Here is a 19,758-nt window from a genome sequence, read left to right on the forward strand (position 1 = left end):
ATTTAAGATTGTGCTCTTTGCTGTGTATATCTCAATTTTCAAAAATTGAAGTGTGGGAGGCAGTTTGCTTTGCTTTCCACAATAGAAAGTGCTCAAAATGAGTAGGTATTTTGGGATTTGTCAGAAAACTTAAATTTACTGCTACCCTATATCTGTGACAAGAGAAACAATCAGGATACTTTAAGTATCCTAACGTTTGAAAAAAGTCAATAAAAATCATATTTAAAGCTTACTATTCGATTTTTTCTACAACTATTGCTGCTGCTACTGTTTTTCTTGCTACTACTACCAACTAACATGTAAGTGCTTTCAATGTGCCAAATGCTGTGCTAGACTTTTTTAATATAGAGATGGAGTAGATGTTGTGCTTATTCCACTTTGTAACTTCCAGGCTATCATTCCTTCTCTTCTTCCTGCAGTCCAGCAGTTTACAACTCACAACAGCAGACTCATATACCCACTGCTTTCTTGTTGCAGTTATTCACAGATTCTAGCCATTCCCCTAGTTCCTTAAAGATTTCAGTACCTCTTCAGTTCCTTGACTTCCTCTCATCTCATGAAATTGTCTTGCACTCTTCCTCAGCCACCCACTCCAGTAATCCTATCCTAGCCTAGACCTATGTTACTCATAACTGAATTACACTTGCAAGTATCTCATTCTTTGCTGACCACTTCCTGTTTTTCCAGCTCATTGTCATTTACCTTGCCTTCAACAAGTATTTGATTCCAAATAATTGACCCTACCAGGATCTACAGTGCATTGATTCTACTCTCTTTTTAGTGACATTCTACCCTCTCATCATCATTTGCTTCCTTACACAGCCTGAATTCTGTACTCTAATGCTATATCTACTCCTGTGCACACTCTCATCTTTCTTGATTCTCTTTCCCTTCATCTTATTTATTTGGCAAAATCTCAAGTCTGGCTAAATTCAGTTCTGTGCCTGTTGTGTGCTAGCATGTATGTAGCTGAATTTGGGTGGAGAAAACATACAACCATTTAACTGTTACTTTAAAGTAGTGACTACCAATTTCATGTGAGCCCTTAATGCTGCTGGTGATTGTACTACATTTCCTAGTCCATTTACTACCCCACTCTATTTTATGTTTTCCTGTCTGCTCAAACCTACGATATCCGCTCTCCCCATGTTTTTGTTTTCTATTTCATTGAAAAACAGAAGCAATTAGAATTTGTCCTGTCTCCCACCCTTACATCTTCCAGCCAACCCACATCCATACACATCCTGCCTTGCCTACTGTTACCATGGGTGAATTGTCTTTGTGCCTTAGCCTACTCTTTCACTCACCATATCAGTTCATCAGTTTCCCCCCTCATCTGAATCATAAGATTTTTTCCTCTCTACCAGTAGGATCATTTACGTCAGAATACGAACGTTGCTATAATGTCTCCTGTTTTATAAAAAGTCCTTTATGTTTTTCCAGCTACTGCCAATTTCTTCATTCTCTTTTATTCTACAACTCTTTAAAAGAGTCGTCTATATTTACTGTTTTCAATTCCTCTCACCTCTCTTAACCCAACTCCAATCAGGCTTTTTTTTAATACTGTTTACTCACAAAGATCAAGGTCAATAATAGCCCCTAACATAGCTACGTTTAATGGTCAGTTCTCAAATCTCATCCTTTTCAGTTTATCTGCTTTGTGAATTGTTTTCTTTTTTTTTTTAATAGAATACTGTATTAAACGTTCTCCATATTTCCCTACAGTCATCAAAATTCTTTTTAAACCACATAAAGTCCCACCCAGTTGATAGAACCATTATGGATATATGTTAAGGAGGTGGTAAGTATGACACAAAGAATAGTTTTTTTCTTTTAAGATTTCTTTGTAATATTTAACAAGAAAGTGGTTTTATTAATTAAAGAGAAAGAGAGAGAAAAATAAAAGGCAGGATGAATATATGCTGACCCATGAGGCCTGGGCAATTACCTCCCATCACAACACCAAAGCTCTGTTTTCTTTACTTGGCTATTCGGGCTACTCTTTTGGTTTTCCTCCTATGTTACTTTCTACTTGTGCAGAAAACTTAAGATAGTCCGCCTGGACTGCCTATCCTTAGAGAGTCCTGCTTGCAAGATTGGCCTGTGCCTGGAACTTAGTTTGTAAGCAGTTTCCTAAACCGATATAAAACTTTCCTAAATGATAAGAATGGCTTATTGTGCCTAAACTGTACAAACAATGTGGTTTAGGTTGAATACCTACTTTTCTCCCCGGGGAGTTTGGAATCTTGGTATGTGCTAGACAGAGGGTGCTTATGTAACTAGCTCCCAATAGAAACCTTGAACATTGATTCTCTAATGAGCTTCTCTGGTAGACAACATTTTACATGTGTTGTCACAACTTGTTGCTGGAGTAATTGTGTCCTGTGTGACTCCACTGGGGAAGAACTCTTGGAAGCTTGCACCTAGTTTCTTCTGGACTTTGCCCCATATGCCCTTTTCCTTTTCTAATTTTGCTTTGTATCTTTTCACTGTAATAAACTGTAACCATGAGTACAGTGATTTCTGCCTGCTGTGAGATCTAGGCAATCACCAAACCTGTGGGTGGTCTTGGGGACTCTCAACATATTCCTTCTTTTTTTTTTTTTTTCTGCCTCCTTTTCAGCTTCCTTACCTCTAAACTTGGGGTACTCCAGGAATCTTCTGTATCTACAGTCTTCAGGTATTTTTATCTACCATTTCTAGGCAGTATTTTTCAGTCTTAAATCAAAATGGCATTGATTAGCATTTCAGGCTCCAAAAATCACTAGATTTATTTTATCTTTCATGTTCTGAAGTCATTATTTTGGAAATCTACAAGCAAAAAGATTACTGATTACCAAAGTAAGATAAAGAGACTTTACACTTGTTATTAGAAATTATATAGTATAATTTTTATAAATTCATTTTAAATATAATTGTGCTCATAAGGAAATTTGGGAAAGAAAGAATTATCAGAAAGAGCAAGTTACATGGCTATAATTTAAAAATAATATCAGAAAGGAAGCAGCATCAGAATTTTATTTTATAGAGATCCAGAGTTTAGACTAAGCTAAAAGTTGCAGTTAATGTAAAGGTTTTGGAAAATAGATAAAAGGAGATTATTGATGTTCTTAGTAATTTTTAGTTGTACTTTAAATTATCATTCCTTTTAGCATATTTAGTCTTAGGTTTATCTTATTACAAACAAAATTCCAGACACTATTCTACCTTTTTTTTCGGTTTGTATAAGTCCAATGGGTCCTTGTGGTAACACCTTTACAGCTGAGATTTAAGAGTACTATGTTCTTCTAAGTTAAGTAGTCACATCTCTTTATAAATCACCTGCTTATGTAAAAGCCTGTTATTATTGCCTATAATTTGTCTTTTGATTATTTTTACCTAATGCCTTCTCATGGTAATATAAAAATGAAAAAAAGAAAGCAGATGTTCCATGGTAATTTGTTTTATAGAGTGTTTATTATGAGTGCTCTGTTAGAAGATAATTTTAAAAAGATTGTATACTTTAGTCTTAAGTATTTTACTTAACCCACAACTGCTATAGAAATCTAAGATTCTAATTGTTATAGTTCTGAAGCATATTGTTAACTGTCTTAGGGTCACTGATGTAGTACTTGCTGAAGTGACATCACTTCAAATGACCCTAAAATGACACTAATGCTTTACTTGCCACTAGAATCATCAGAAGACAACATCTGAATAAGTAAGTCTCACCATGTTTCTTACCTTAAGTCAACTGAGATGCCATTGTTAATGCGTAGTTAAAAATGAATAGAATATTTAAACTTCTAATACCATAAAGTATTGATACCAGGTGACCAAAATGAGAATTAAAAAGTGCTTTCTGTTGACTAAACCTTAAATTAAACTTTATTAAGTTGCAAATAATTCAGAAGGAATTATACATTGTTACTTGTTTGCTAAGACAATTTTTACAAATACTATTTGAATCAATAGTAAAAAGCAAATATTTTTGATAAACAAAATTGAATTTATATGAATAGTAATTTATAAATGTAAACATATCATGTTTTTCTCTCCATTCTTCTACATAAACCTACCAAGTAGAGTTGAAAAACAGTAGTAAAATGTACCTTAGACATGTCACTTTTCAGAAAGCTGTAAATTGCTTGTTCCCAGTGTGGGAAAGCTGAGTCTCTTGGGAGGTATCATACTTGCAGCATTGTTGTCTTTTTCTTCTTGACACAATAAAACATCCATTGTGACTCTAGATATAGAGATATATAACTTTGGTTACTAGTTATTATGTTTCCTCTCTCTGTGCAGTCAGATCTCTGAAAGCAGAAATGAAATACTAAGAATAGTGTGTTATTTTCTCCCACTTTCTCATTCCTTTGTCTTGCTTAGGCATTCATTGACATATTCATTTCCACATTTTTTTGATGAACATCTCTTGGGTACAAGTTGTATGCCAGACATTATAAAATTGAATAAAGCATGGGCCTTGCTTTCGTGGATTTTATAGTTTAGTTTCATATGTGATACTCTATTCTGAACATTAGAATCAAGAATATTTCTCTCCTTAGGCTTAAGTTCTGTATCTTTAAAAAAAAAGGTTTAGGTTCTTTAGTGAGGGAAGAAGAGTTCCTTTCTCGATGATTTAAAATTCCAAGCCTATGGAATGCTTTAGATTCTTTTGGAAGAGAGTTAGGAGCACATGTGAGAGGTGTCCCCAAGGAATCCTCTGTTACACCTCTGTCATCAAGGAGATAAATAGACCAGAAGTGGATATCAAGAGAATTCCACAGTGTTTATAGTGGAAAGTGGAATTTAATATTCTAGAAAAATCAATAGACATCCATTTATGTTTATACTACCTTGGCCGTTTCTCTCCTGAAATATTTCAGTGATATAATAAAGCAGTGATATGACACATTCATGATATGTCTCCATCATTTAGCCGCATTGTGAGGAATAAGGTGCAAAAACAGTGATTTTCATGGCAGTTTATAAACTGCAGTTGATTATTTCATTTATAGTTCTCAGAGCTGAATCTCTAAGGAAAATTTTTTTGTTTAGAAATGATAGTTTTTATTTTTCATGGTATTTTATATATATGGTAGAACTAAAAAAGGGAGAGGGGCTTCAGAAATCTGAATACTCATCTAATATTTGTGCTTCTTGACATAGTATTTTACTATTAAATATTTGAAAAGTATGTAGTTTGATTTTTAACAGCTTTATTGAGATATAGTTTACTTACCATATGGTTTACCCATTTAACATATATAATCCAATGGTTTTTAGTATATCTACAAGTTGTGCGGTCATCACCATTGTCATCATCCCCAAGTACAATTTGATTTTTGAATTCTATTTAAGGGAATCCTACTCAAAATTGAAGCTTTTCTTCAAAAATTAACATTCATTTATAGAGTTTCTGTTTGGGGTGATGAAAAAATTCTGGAAGTGTATAGTGGTGATGGTTGAATGTACTTAATGCCACTGAATTGTATACTTGAAAATGGTTAAAATGGTAAATTTCATATTATGTATATTTTGCCACAATAAAAAATTAACATCCATTTATGTGAAATCAGAATTGGTAGTTTCAATTTTTTTGGAGATTTTATCCTAAGCAACACATGACGCTAATATTTTTTCCTGTTATTGATTTTCTCAGGCTGAAAAACAGACACATTAAAATTGTTGTAGATATTTGTTTTTATAGAAAGAAATTACAGTAAAATTAAGTGAAGAAGTAAAAGCAATTAGTTTTTCTTTGCTTTAATTTTGCTCTTCTTGAAAAAGCAAAATGCCAAGCAGTGCAGGCCCATTTATCTTAATGGGAGAAAAGTAAATATAATACACACATACATATACGATAATATAAAAGTATGTTTATAGATGCATTAAAAAATCGCTGGAAGGAGACAAAAAAACAATAATGTTGGTGGTTCTGGGCATGGGAATGGGGCAGCTAGGGTTTAGGGATGGGAATGATATTTTCTACTATGTGAATGTATTACCTATTGAAACATTTTAAATAAAAAACCCTAATCTTAGTCTTGTAATCAATATATGTAAAGGTTTTGGAAAATAGATAAAAGGAGATTATTGATATTCTTAGTAATTTTTAGTTGTACTTTAAATTATCATTCCTTTTAGCATATTTAGTCTTAGGTTTATCTTATTACAAACGAAATTCCAGACACTATTCTACCTTTTTTTTCGGTTTGTATAAGTCCAATGGGTCCTTGTGGTAACACCTTTACAGCTGAGATTTAAGAGTACTATGTTCTTCTAAGTTAAGTAGTCACATCTCTTTATAAATCACCTGCTTATGTAAAAGCCTGTTATTATTGCCTATAATTTGTCTTTTGATTATTTTTACCTAATGCCTTCTCAATATAACTGTGTTTCTTCCTACTGTGCTTTATTACAGGAGGTAGAACTTTATTGAGATAGGTGTGAAAATGAACTGTATTACTTAAGAAGTTGTTTTCTTTCTAGGAATTGATTATGGATTAAGTTTACCACTTGGGGAAGACTATGAGCAGAAGAAACATAAACTAAAAGAAGAATTGCGGCAAGATTACAGACACTATCTTACTCAGGTAATGAGTTCTATTAATGAGGTGAGTCTTATGCTTCAGGATTCATCTCCTAAATTTGTTTTCATTAGTCATATGTGTTAGTTTTCAGATTAGGAGTGGTATCTAGTTTAGTAGTATAGTCAAAGTTAAGTGACATATATGACATTGATAGAGGAAAAAAATGGTGCTGAGAACTGGTGCTGTGGAATACACAGATTCTTGACCTTTGGAGTAGAGAAGTGGGTTCTAATTTTAAATGAGATTGTAAATTCTGGTTGTTCATGCTTTCCATAAAGTTATCATGGTTTAAAGTAGCCCAATAATGATTTCCCACTCCTACTCCCCCCAACTTTATATTAAAATGACACATGGAGTTCTACTTGCTAACTATTTTCCTATGAACTAAGCTTATAAAATGTTATTTAACATATTTATTTAACCACCAAAGTCTTTGCTTTATGACTTAATGTTTTACATAGCAGAACCCTTGTCTTAAGTATATTGTGTTAAAGTATATAATAGCTAAACTAAAGGTTTATTGTAAGTTTTAAAATGCAATTTAATTTTTAGGTTCTAAAATTATTTTAAACAATCATGATGTTTCTTGTTGTCCCAAGATAATTTTTCACTGCTTAATAATGTTTGCTGCAGATGTACAAATGGTCTCATTTATTCTGATTTGCACATGGAGAGAATGGACTTTGACTGAGTATATTTTATCAATGGTTTGTTTCCTTTGACTTTAGGGCATTACAGAAGCAAAAAGAAAGGTAGGGTTGCCTGCAAAGTCATATCCTTCAGGATTTTTTTTGTTTTTAAAGATCTAGTAGCTTGCAATCATTTGCATTACTGAGATTCAAACCAATTAGAATAATAGCTTTATTTATGATTTTGAGGCTTATGAATGGTACCATTTTATGTTCTTTCTTTTAGCAAGATGATAGTGTATACATTCATTGCTTCTGATTTCTGTTTTGCCTTTGTTTTTGTTGCTTTCTTATGCATTCTTTATAAATATTCTGCAGCTATTATAAGTTTATTTGTTTTCAGCATGCTAGTTTTGTTCCTCAAATTTTGCTAATCACAATAAGATTAATAGAATAATAGAATATTCAAGATATTTGAAGATGTTTTGAACTGTGTGTTATCAGAACTTGGATTATTCCTCTATATTTTTGCACCAAAACCTGTGGAATGCATTCTTAAGTTTATAATGGAAAACAAAGAGAAATAGTTTTATAGTTTTTACAAAACTGTTTTTAAAAAGAATCTTACACACCCATTCACCATTCAACTAATATTTCTTTAAACACTTAGAAGATGAGTCAGGTATGGATCCTGTCTTCAGGGGGCTTAGTTGTGGAAATAGCATTCATAAAATTCAGAAACTGATACCTACAAGAAGCATATAATGATCAGGAAGGGCCTTATAGTGGGAGGTGTTATTTTGTAAAGCATTATAAGATAAGCAGAATTTAGATAATCTAGAGGGAGAGTCAGAGAGAAAAAATTTTTTCAGAGGGAGAATATAGAATGAAGAAGGGCTTGATGGGTAGACATTAGCTTTGTATGACTAAGGCATATTAGGTTTACCAACCCGATTAGGTCAAAGTATGATTCTTTTTGAGAGTAGTAAGAAGTAATGGTTTAGATAAATAGGACAGGATAACATTAGAAAGCAGTAGATTTTTAACTTGTTATGTGTGATAGGCAGTAACTAAACATTATACTTCCTCAGGTAGCCTGTGAAGAGCATGATGATTGTGTTTTAGGAAAGTTAGTTCTACAGAGATTCTGGTCTTATTGTCCTAAATTACTGCTGCAGCTTCTTAACTGATCTCCTCACACTTGTTCTTAGTCCATTCTCCATGCCACTTTCCAGAATGATCCTGTCCCTAACTGATTTATATAGGTCAATGTCTCCTCACTGTCATCAAGATACAAATTCAGATTCTTTTGCGTGGCACATGTTTTTCATGTCCCTGGGTTTGTACCTTATTATCTTCTCCTTTCCTACTTCTCCTTTATTGGGTGGAGTTTTCCTCTAGTATCAGATATCTAACATTTTCACTTGTAGATTTTAGAATACTTCATAGGTCTAAGATTAAGAAAAAGAATGATGGTGGGGGGCATAAAAAGAAATTGCTTTTATGAAAATGAAAGAGATCAAGGAGCACAAATCTTTAAATTCAAAGGGATGTGAAGGAGTTTTTTGGTGTTGAGTTATCAAGAATACAGTTGTGGTGGAGGAGCGATATGTCCTTAAAATGAAAGCGACAGTTTTTGGTTGACATGAGAAGGTGGGAATGGAAAGGAAATCAGGGGAAAAAGAAAATAGGATATGGGGAGGTGGCTACAGCTTCCTGGACCCCTGGAATATGTATGGTTTCCGAGTCCCACTCCTGGATCTCTTGTGGCTTCCAGACTCTTAGATTGCAGGGATATTTAAATTATTAAAAAAATAAAATATTTTAATTTTTCCAAGAAGAGTCATTAAAACAACTACCATTTTTCTAGTTTTTTGAATAAAGGATGCTTAACCATATAACAACACAGAAAGGACATGTTCTCAGAAGAACACTTTTTAAACTGAATCAGAAAATTCGTCTCTAGTCTAGACCTCTGTCCTGAACCTCAGACTTTTCTGCCTGCCTACTTGAAATTTCACTTAGAAATCTAACTGGTATCTTACATAAAACATGTCCGAAAGGGAACTCTAGATTTCTGCTCTTCCCACCCTTGTCCCTAGAAGCCCTAGTAACCTGTTCTTTTTATTTTATTTATTTTTTTTATCACAGCAATTATCACCTTCTAGCCTACTCTATAATTATTCTTCATTATGTTTATTATTCCTTTTCAGTTTCTCCTGCTTGAATGTAAGCATTAGGAGGGCTGGGATCTTAACCTGTTTTCTTCATTGATAAGTCCCAAATGTTTCAAAGAGTTTGGGCAGATAGTAGGTACTCAACATTTATTGAAGGAATGAGTGAATGATTAAAATTCAGCTTTTTGGAAAACTTCCTATGTTGTCCTTATTGTTCATTTTTTTCAATTTATTGAAAATCCAAATATCATCCTGGACCTGTGTTGGGAGTGGGGAATATGAAGGAGTAAGGATATTAAATCTATCTTTCCAGGGTTGGAACTCAGAATGCGTTTTTTTGTGCATTTATAATTCTACAAAATGATTAGGTTTATAGTGTACTTCTATATATATAGAGGGTAAACTTACTCAGGGATCTAGTCCTGTGTCTTATTGTTTCCCTTGTCAAATAAGTTAGAGTTCCATACAACAAACTTTCAAATTAGTTTTTGTAGTACAACTTACTTGTAAATTTGGATTTAATGAAACTTTTTTAATCACTTAGTTTTACTAATCACTGTGTTCCCGTAATGTTTTGAATATAATGCTATTGTAGCAGTTAGTACCTTTTATTATAGTTATTTATTTATGTGTCTGTTTGTGCAACTGAATTGTAGATCTCTTGAGTACAGGAAACATAGGCTTATCTTTGTCTCCCTACCACCTAAAATAGTACCTGGAAAATATTAGATGCTCGATAATTGCTTATTTAATGAATGAATAAAAGACATGGAGTTAGACAGGTTAACAAGTATTGATTGATTTAACCTAATGATATAGATGGGATAATCCTTGTTTTACAGACTAAAACACCAATTTAGTAATTTATTCCAGGTTATTTGAGTAGTAAGTAGCAGTATCGGGAAGTTGGGGATGATATGTATTTTTTACTGGTCCCTTGTATTAGTCTTCAAAGGGATTTTACATTTTTTATACTCCTTGATCTTTAAAATCAGCTTTGATAAGTAGGCAGAACAGGTACCATTCTCATTTTATGGAAGAAGAAAGTCTGTGTCAGAGAAGTTAACTGACTTGTGCAGTGTTACATAACCATGAAGTATTGGGGGGGAGTCATAGATCCTAAGTCTTTTGACTCCTAGTCTAATGCTCTGTCTACCACAAAATGAACAAGAATGGAAGGATACACAAAGATACAATGTTCGTAGTTTATATCTTTTGGCAGTTGAGTAGATATTCACTCATATACAGTAAATGTAGGAAAAACAAACAAAAAAAATTATTGGGACATGCATAATGATATTTGTGAGGAAGTTTAAATTTGCCTTAAGAGCAAAAGCACTAGAGCAGAATGAAGCATATATGCTTAGGAAAGGAATACAAGTTGGGAAAATTTTCTTTTTTTCCATTCTTTTAATAATCTTGACTCAACAGATATATACATATTGCCAATGAAAATTAAGATACGATTTTCCTTTTCAGGGAGTTGTTGATTGGAAGAAAATTCTCTTTTTTCCAATTACTTTTGGTGTGGCTCTATAGATTTGTAATTTTCTGTATTTATTTCCATTTCATTCTTTCGTTCTGCATAATGTAGTACTAATTTGAAATACAGAATGTAAAGACACATTTGTGAAACATATTTTATAAAGGCAATTAGGTAATATATTTTTTTAATGTGTATATATACAGAAAAATTTTCTATCCACGGGTGAAACAGATCCATCTACTCTGGGAGTTTCTCTTCCTATTGGTGAGAGGTTATCTGCCAAGGTAGGTAGATAGGAGTAGTTTTTGTGGGTAGCAGTTTTCTGAGGCTTTAAAATCATGAAAGAACATACTTCTGATTTAAATGCAAACAGAAGATTATATCATTTCCCCATACTTGAACATATTTCTTTTTCAAAAATCTGTGGAGTCTCTAGTTGTGCTGTTTAAAAAAATTTTTTGAACATTACATTTGTAACCAGTAGTATGATATATTTCTTTAGTATGTTGATTCTTCTGCTGTATTTGGTTATATTTAACTGAATATTTAGAATTCATTTTTTCCATATTAGTTTCTGAGCTATTAGGTTTATGCTATGTGACATGGTTATTAGTGAAACGAGTGGATGTGAGAATATAGTGAGCTTCTGTGTGGGGTGAGGGTAGGGGCTATTTGAATGTGTGTTTCTATCACTCCACTAATGTATGTCCATACTCTTTAGAGATGGTAGGAATAATGCACTGTACTCCTCTTGTTGTGAGACTCATTTCTCAAGGTAGATCAGAGATCATGAAATAGTATGTAAGACAAAATGGACAGTTAAGTTTCAAAAGACAAGCCTAGAGTTCCTATAATACTTTTTCGATTGTGTTGTTTCAGTGACATTGGAGGTATTAGAGTTTAAGAATATTTCCTATTGTGATATGTTTGTTTTAACAGAACATTTTCGTTATAATATTTTAGTATCTATGATAGTTTTACCTTTTTATGTTTAAAATATAGTGAGGATCTTTCTTTAATCTTGGGAAGGAAATGGTTAGCAGCCGGAGTTTTGGGAGTGCATTGGGGGGTTGGGGAGGGAGGTGTCCCTGAGAAGAAAAGAAGGAATGTAACACTATCATATCTTCTTGGAAATGCGCTAATGAAAGACCTCCTAGCAAACACGTTTATCATATTTACTACTGGGAGAGATTTATCTATGAGTGCTTTTGGCAGAATGCACCTGGTTTGTCTAGAATTACTATTGGTAAACAAACCTGGAATTTATAGATTTATGCGGCATGGCTCTTTGGAAAATGTCCTCCAAGCTCTTTAACTACTGGAGTATAAAATGGAGATGTTTCATAACTGAAGCAGCTCCCTTTTGTTAGAGACCTCATGTGCTAATGGACCAAACCATGTAGTTATGTGTATTCTCATGTGGCAAGAAAGACTTGGGGAGCTGCATTTGTGGTCTTCGATCTCTTCCTGCTTCTCCTGTGCCTTGCAGTGACTTCTATCCTTGAAATTATTAGTAAAACTTGATTCTGGGTAAGAGCTCTGATTGGTATTATACTGATTTAGCTTTCTGATTACACATTAAGGTACCTTTTCCTGACGCTGAATTTAACATTGCCTTTCGATTTCTATTTTAAGGAAAGGTTGAAACTTGAACGCAACAAAGAATACAATCAGTTTCTCAGGGGTAAAGAAGAATCCAGTGAAAAGTTCAGACAGGTAGAAAAGATTACTGAGGTAGGTTTTGCTTTGTAAATCTTTAATACCACAGCCGAAATATTTTGTACTTTCTTGAAAAGGTTTTTATATTTTAGGCATTTCATTTGGTTTTTATGTAAATATTAAAAAAATTAAGCCAAATTAAACCAAACACAGAACATTTAAATATTTAGTTTTGGAAATTGTTTTATCTTGTATTGAAAAACTTACACTACTTTTTAAAAGATTAACCTTACTGGAGAGATTTAATTTTAGAGACCAGTTTTGTTAAGTGATTTTTCTTTTTCTTTTTTAAGTGATTCTTTTTTTTTAATATTGACATTTTCTAGCTATATATTTTTTCCAAATTTACGCATGGTTGTTGTTGCTAGGGCCCAAAAATTAACTTTTGTATTCTTTGTGTTTAGGAAGAATTTAATTTAAATATTTTGGAGCAATATTTAACTGCAAAAATATGCCTATATCTCGTGAGATAGGAATTTACATTTAGTTTATCTTCTCTTTCTATAGTCATTTATTCATATTACTGTTGCCTGTCTATTGATATTTAATGTTTTATTGAAAGATAAAATTTCCTTGAAGTTTTGTTCTGAAGAAAAGATATTTCTCATGGGTGATTGAAAGTCAGAGTTGAGATGATAAATAGATTAAGCATAAGTTGAGGATTTAATTGCTTTTTAAAAGATATTATCTCATTAAGATTTGTTTCTTTTTTCTTTTTTAACTAAATAGCCCAAGAGTCAAAGAAATAAAAAACCTGTTAAAGTTCAGCCTGATTTACCTTCACAAATACAGACATCTTGCAAATATCCAGAGGGTCCTAGGAGAGATGTCTTAACTCCTTCAGAGGCGTATGAGGAGCTTCTAAACCAAAGACGACTAGAGGAGGACAGATATCGACAATTAGATGATGAAATTGAATTAAGGAATAGAAGAATTATTAAAAAAACCAATGAAGAAGTGGGCATTTCCAATACAAAACGTCAAAGGTTTGCCGGAAAGGCTGGCATTCCAGATAGAAGATTTCGCAGGATTTATGAGGATCGTGTTCTTGATAGACAGTATTATAGACCAGACCAAGATCCTGAAGTAAGTGAAGAAATGGATGAGAGGTTTAGATATGAAAGTGATTTTGATAGAAGACCTTTGAGAGTGTATACAAATGACAGGTATTTACAGCTTCATTTTTATTTTCTTTATTTGCTTAATATTGTTGTTGTTACTTTTATCATTATATTAGGGAGAAGCAGTTTCATTTGATTTGCTATGTTTGATTAATTGTAAGATGCTATCAATTTTAAGATGCACCATTATTTTATGTGCTACTGAGGGGGAAAAAAAACACTCAAGGTGGGGACCCTGTGGTATAGCTGGGTAACTGAAAGGCTATACCCATCATGTAAAAGTAAATGGGAAGTAAACATTTGCACAGAAAGGGACAGAGAGTCCACTTGTCCTAAACTTGGCACTGAGTGGAAAGAGTAGAAAAAATAAAATAAAATCCTTGTTGAGAATTTGAAGTGGAAACCAGAACTGATTCAGGTTCATAGTCTGAATTCAAGTTGCCAGAAGTTTCCAAAAAAACCTTGAGGCAAGAATTCAGAGTTGTCTTGGTTCATAGTGCCCCTAGAGGACCAGCAGGGGAAAAATAACTCCTCTCTCCAATAACTTGACTTAAAAGTAGGTTGATAGCCACTCAGGTTTCAGATGTTAAAATGTGGGCAAAAGGGATACCTTAAGATAGATGAAATATAGTTTAATGTTCATATGCTCTAAGTATCTTTATCAGTATGTTTGTTTTAAAGTTACTTTTCAAACACTTATTTAAGTGAAATGGCGTTTTCTTGATGAGATTTTCAGATGCTTTTCAGTTTCTTTGTGTGATTGTTTTTGTGACGCAATTTGTAATTTCTCAACTGCTAAAATGAGGTTTTATTTAATTGTCATAATTTTTTCATACTGTACTTAAAGGTTGCCATATTTTAACCTAACTTTTGATTTGGAGATAGAAATATTGCAGCATCCCATATTTGTCATTGACTTGTTAACTTGAAGGGGTTAAATGTAAATTTTGAGCAGTTTTTTATGGGACCTGAATCATTTATTAGCCCAGATAGATTTCTTTTTTAGGATTTTAGAAAATTTTCCCAGGGGTAATGCTGTACATTCAGCATTCTAATTATTAATAGCAATGTAAAGCTTTCATAGTTCTTTGTATTCTCTTTATTTTGCAGCTATTATTTTCTATTCATTCAATATTTTTAATATTTCCCCTGATTTACGTATTTTGAGTGAAGGATTAGAATTTTGGAATGTGAACTGTAGGTTCTCTGATCTGAATCTAATTGTACTTCAGAAAATGCTTCATATCCTATAATGTGATATATTTGAAAATTCTTATATTTGAAGGTAGTCAAAGCCTGCCTAAACTCAAAGTACTCTCAATTGGGGAACTGCAGGTTATTTTGGACTCTTGGTGCTGTCTTCATTGTACATGAGAACGTTTTTTTCCTTTATGGTGTTTGTTTGCCTTTAGAGTGTAATTAATGCATACCCTTTAAGTTTGGAATTTTAAGAAACATATTATGGTGGTCATTACTTTGATTTTTTATATATTTTGATTTTTTTAAAAATAATTACACCCTGTGATAATTTTATACATGAACTAACAAATGAATTTCATCCTAATTATTGGAGAATTGTCTTTTCTTATGTATCTTTTAAGTGAAATGAACTCTTTCTATATAAACTTCCCCAAATAGTATTTTAAAAATAAATTAAACATCAGGTCGAGTGAGAACAATTCCTGTTAAACATGTTAAAATATTACTTCAAAATGTAAATCATATTATATGTTGCTTTCATTTCATTAATGTATCAACTCTTACATCTCCAAATGTTAAGGTGTTTCACATGTCTCTGTGGCAATTGAAGTTAAAATTGAATGTATAGATTTCAGATTTGTAGATTCCTTATTTCCAACAAACAAAAAACCAAAAATTTTTATATCATTTATTCAGTAGTTTCTGTTTAATAAGCCAAGTGGTTGGCAGGAGAAATGACTATATTTGTTAGTGAAAATTTTGAGGCTAAAGAAATGTGGAACTGCATTTGGTCTTTTGCTCTAAACTTTTATTCTTAATATACTGTAATTGTAACCAGAAGTTCTTGGCAAAAATCAGTATAATTGATTGTGAAAAGTACAACGTTAATTCTCCTTTATTCTTCTAAATTTCTCTTGCTCTCTGTTTTTTCTTTTTCTTCTAAAAGTACACCAAGGTCAAGGGTTTGGATCCCCACACTGGCCAGCTGCCAAAAAAAATAAAAAATAGAAATAAATAATAAAAGTCAGCATCTGATAAATTCTAGTTTTGGTTTATAATAATATTATTTTTATACTTTTGATCTCAGTTCCTCTTTAATTACCATATAAACTTTTTCTTATACCATGATATGTTTATTAAGGAAACATTTCCCCTACTTTAAATATGTGAAAACTAAAGCTTTCTTCAGGAAATGATGTTTCTTTCCTAAACTCATACTGTGAATCACTGGCAGTGTTCTTAAATAATTAACAAGGTGGTTAGCACTGTGATTGGTAGTTGCATTCTGTGTGTGTGTGTGTGTGTGTGTGTATGCGTATTATTTGTTTGTACATATTTATCAATTTGAGAAAAAGTTATAATGTTTTAGGAGCTTTCTTAAGTTGAATATAATAGTATGTCTTATGATACTTTGAAATTTATAGGGTTTGTTTAAATATAGTCATCCTAATCTTTATTATTTATTAACTTGAGCTGTAGAAGTTAATATATTACCTTATTATGTTTTACTTTAACCAGTGTTAGTGAGCTAAAGAAGTTTTTAGCATTAAAAAATGCTGTTTTTTAGTTTGTGAGTGATTTATGTAGTTAGCTCTTCCATTCTACGTATATGTTGATATTTTCTAGTTTATAATTAATAGTCATTGAATAAAATTCTGAAATAACACTCCATGTGAAATTAGAATCTGTCTTAGCCACATAGATTAAGTGCTTACTTAGTGTAGGACATTCTTCTAAGAAATGTGCATGCTTAGTATGTAAGACATAAATGAGGAGAAATGTTTTTTTTTTTTTTTTGTCCTTTTTGTGACCGGTAAGGGGATTGCAACTCTTGGCTTGGTGTCGTCCGCACTGCGCTCAGCCAGTGAGTGCACCGGCCATCCCTATGTAGGATCCGAACCTGCACGGCGAGCGCCACACTCTCCCGAGTGCGCCATGCGGTCGGCCCGAGAAATGGTTTTTTAAAGCATAAGTTATGTAGTTTTGTGTTACTTTTTTTCCTATTTATAGTTAATTTTAATTTGTCTTTGGAAGGGCCATTTTAGTCATTATTTTCCCCACTTTTAAAGGTGGGATTGATAATAGAAAGCACTGTTATTAAAATAAATATAAAAATTGGGAAAGAACTGAGAAAAATGAGGAAAGTGGTGACTCACAGTTAACATCAGAGTTTTTCTTTAGCTTCTATAGTTAGAATACCCTTAACAGCAGAATTCATTCACAAGAGAGAAATTCTTGTTATGGAAGTGACGTAACTGTCATTATTATGAATTAAATGGCTTCTTTTAAGTAAGGAGAAATTGAATTCTCCTTCCCTGTGGGCTGTATCAATATAAGACAAACAGATGGTAAATATTTTATTTTAATAATATGGTATTATTGATAGCATAAACACTAAATTTACTTCTGAAATAGTTTGATTCTGTGGCTTATTATGGGAAAAAAGGAGTTATTTATTATCATTTAGGAGTTCATTCACATTTAAATTAGTTAGCAGGAAATACTTGTGGCTTTAAATAATTTGCGTTTCTTCTATAAGGGAGTTTTTTTTGTTTTATTTTGTTTTTAAGATTAACGTGTATTAATTTTTAGGGTGAACTTGGCCTCTAGTCTGTACCCGATTTCTTTGAGCATTAAGATTTTTACCTAATCAGAGTCGTTGATCTATGTCTTCAGGGAACTAGAAAGGGAGAAAAAGCTTTTTTCATTTAATGTGTGTGTGGTTTTTTTTTTTTTTTTTTTGATAGTAGGATGGTGAAACCGTTTTGCAATTATTTCATTCCCTCTATCATATCCAATTTGCATTTTAGAGGAAACAAATTCTCTCTTTCATGAGGTGTGTTCATTTCTGAGGTTTTAAGGTGTGGTAAATGAACCTATGTATTTAAAGCCATGGAATATTTAGATAGATTACTTCTGGGTCACAGGGATAGTCTTAATCTGGTACTGGCTGTAAGCCACAGCAAAACAGAAAGGACTTTCCAGGCACAATATGGACCTAAACTAAACCCCAGATTTTGATTAGAATCAGGTCGTTCTAAGGCTTTTAGTGAGTGCATTACTTCTGGATATTATCATCTGACAGTTACCCTTCAATGTTGAGAGGATTTGAAGAGTGAGCAATGGTTAAACATCTGCTGACTCTTGCCAGTTTTTTTCTTCAGAGGACTTTATTTGCCTTAGTAAAGCTTTCAAGAATAAATTGTAAATCCACCATAAAAACTGTTAAAGTGAGCTAACAGACATGTTTAAGGGTGATTAAAAGCTACATTTATTAGAAATATGAAAGGAAGTTTAGTAAATGAAGGAAATTTCATCAAAATTATAGGAATATTTTTATAGAGAATAAGGTGGCTAACTTTCCAAACTATAATTTGGCTTCACAGCTTAAGTTCCTTCCAGTTTTTTTTTGTTTTTGTTTTTTTCTTTCTTTTTTTAGGTCTTATATTAGTAACTTTTTATATATATATATCTGGGGTTTTTTTCTTCAATTTTATTTATATTTATTTTTGTGGGGTACAGTGTGTTATTTCAATACATGCATATACTACACAGTGATTCACTTAGCATAGTTTTGTACCTGTTAGTCTACCCCTTCTTCTCCACCCCCTTTTCCCTGGACTCCAGTCTCTGGTAACCATTATTCTACTCTCTACTTCTATGAGAACCACTTTTTTTTTTTTTTTTTTTAAGATTCCACATATGAGTGAGATCATGTGGTATTTGACTTCCTATGCCTGACTTATTTCACTTAACATGATGGTTTCCAATTCTGTACATGTTGTTACAAGTGATAGGATAGCATTTCTTGTTATAGCTGAATAGTATTCCATTGTGCATATACACCACAGTTTTTTATCCATTCATCCGTTGATGGGCTTTTATATTGATTCCATCTCTCGTGAATAGCGTTGAGATGAACGTGGGTGTGCAGATGTCTTTTTGATATATTGATTTCTTTTCCTTTGGGTATATAACCCAGTAGTGGGACAGCTGGATCGTAAGGTAGTTCTATTTTTAGTTCTCTGAGGAACCTCCAAACTGTTTTCCAAAATGGCTATACCAATTTACATTCCCATCAACAATGTAGGAGGGTTCCATTTTCTCTGCATCTTCACCAGCATTTGTTGTTTTGTCTTGTTGATAATAGCCATTCTAACTGGGGTGAGATGATCTCTCATTGTGGTTTTAGTTTGCATTTCCCTGATGATTAGTGATTTTGAACATTTTTTCATGTGCTTCTTGGCCATTTATATAGGTCCTTTGCCCATTTTTTAATTGGTTTGTTTATTTTTTTGCTGTTGAGTTGTTTGAGTTACTTATATATACTGGTTTAGCCCCTTGTCTGATGTGTAGTTTGCAAACATTTTCTCCCATTCTGTAGTTTTTCTCTTCATTTTGTTGATAGTGACCCTTGCTGTGCAGAAGCTTTTTAGTTTGACAGTTCCATTTGTGTATTTTTGCTTTAGTTGCCTGTGCCTTTGTGGTCTCGTTCAAAAAAGTGCTGCACACTCACATTTTGTGTAGCATTTCCCCTATGTTTTCTTCTAGTAGTTTCAGTTTCAGCTTAAATTTAGGTCTTTAATTCATTTTAAGTTGATTTTTGTGTATGGTGAGAGATACAGGTCTAATTTCAGTGTTCTGCATGTGGGTATCCAGTTTTCCTAGCACCATTTATTAAAGAGGCTGTCCTTTCCCCACTGTATATTCTTGGCACCTTTGTTGAAAATCAGTTGACTGTAAGTGCATGGGTTTATTTCTGGGCTCTCTATTGTCTTCTACTGGTCTATTGTCTATTTTTATGCCAGTATCATGCTATTTTGGTTACTATAGCTTTATTGTGTGTGTGTGTGT

The 19,758-nt window shown here is 32.8% G+C and overlaps 1 protein-coding gene across 3 annotated transcripts in view; it reads left to right on the top strand.

Moving 5' to 3' along the window:
• CSPP1 (centrosome and spindle pole associated protein 1) overlaps window positions 1-19,758 on the top strand; it is a 109,335-nt gene that overhangs the window by 12,199 nt on the left and 77,378 nt on the right. Inside the window, exons 4-7 of one of the 3 annotated variants that reach the window (XM_063079470.1) lie at window positions 6,472-6,575; window positions 11,068-11,148; window positions 12,500-12,598; window positions 13,313-13,749. In XM_063079470.1, coding sequence (XP_062935540.1) covers window positions 6,472-6,575; window positions 11,068-11,148; window positions 12,500-12,598; window positions 13,313-13,749 — 721 coding nt within the window. Of the gene's footprint in view, window positions 1-6,471; window positions 6,576-9,499; window positions 9,511-11,067; window positions 11,149-12,499; window positions 12,599-13,312; window positions 13,750-19,758 lie in introns of those variants that run through there. The other 2 variants (XM_063079472.1, XM_063079471.1) reach the window with 2 other exon arrangements.

The sequence above is a fragment of the Cynocephalus volans genome, chromosome 15 (assembly GCF_027409185.1).
Source record: "Cynocephalus volans isolate mCynVol1 chromosome 15, mCynVol1.pri, whole genome shotgun sequence".
Classification (NCBI taxonomy): Eukaryota; Metazoa; Chordata; class Mammalia; order Dermoptera; family Cynocephalidae; genus Cynocephalus; species Cynocephalus volans.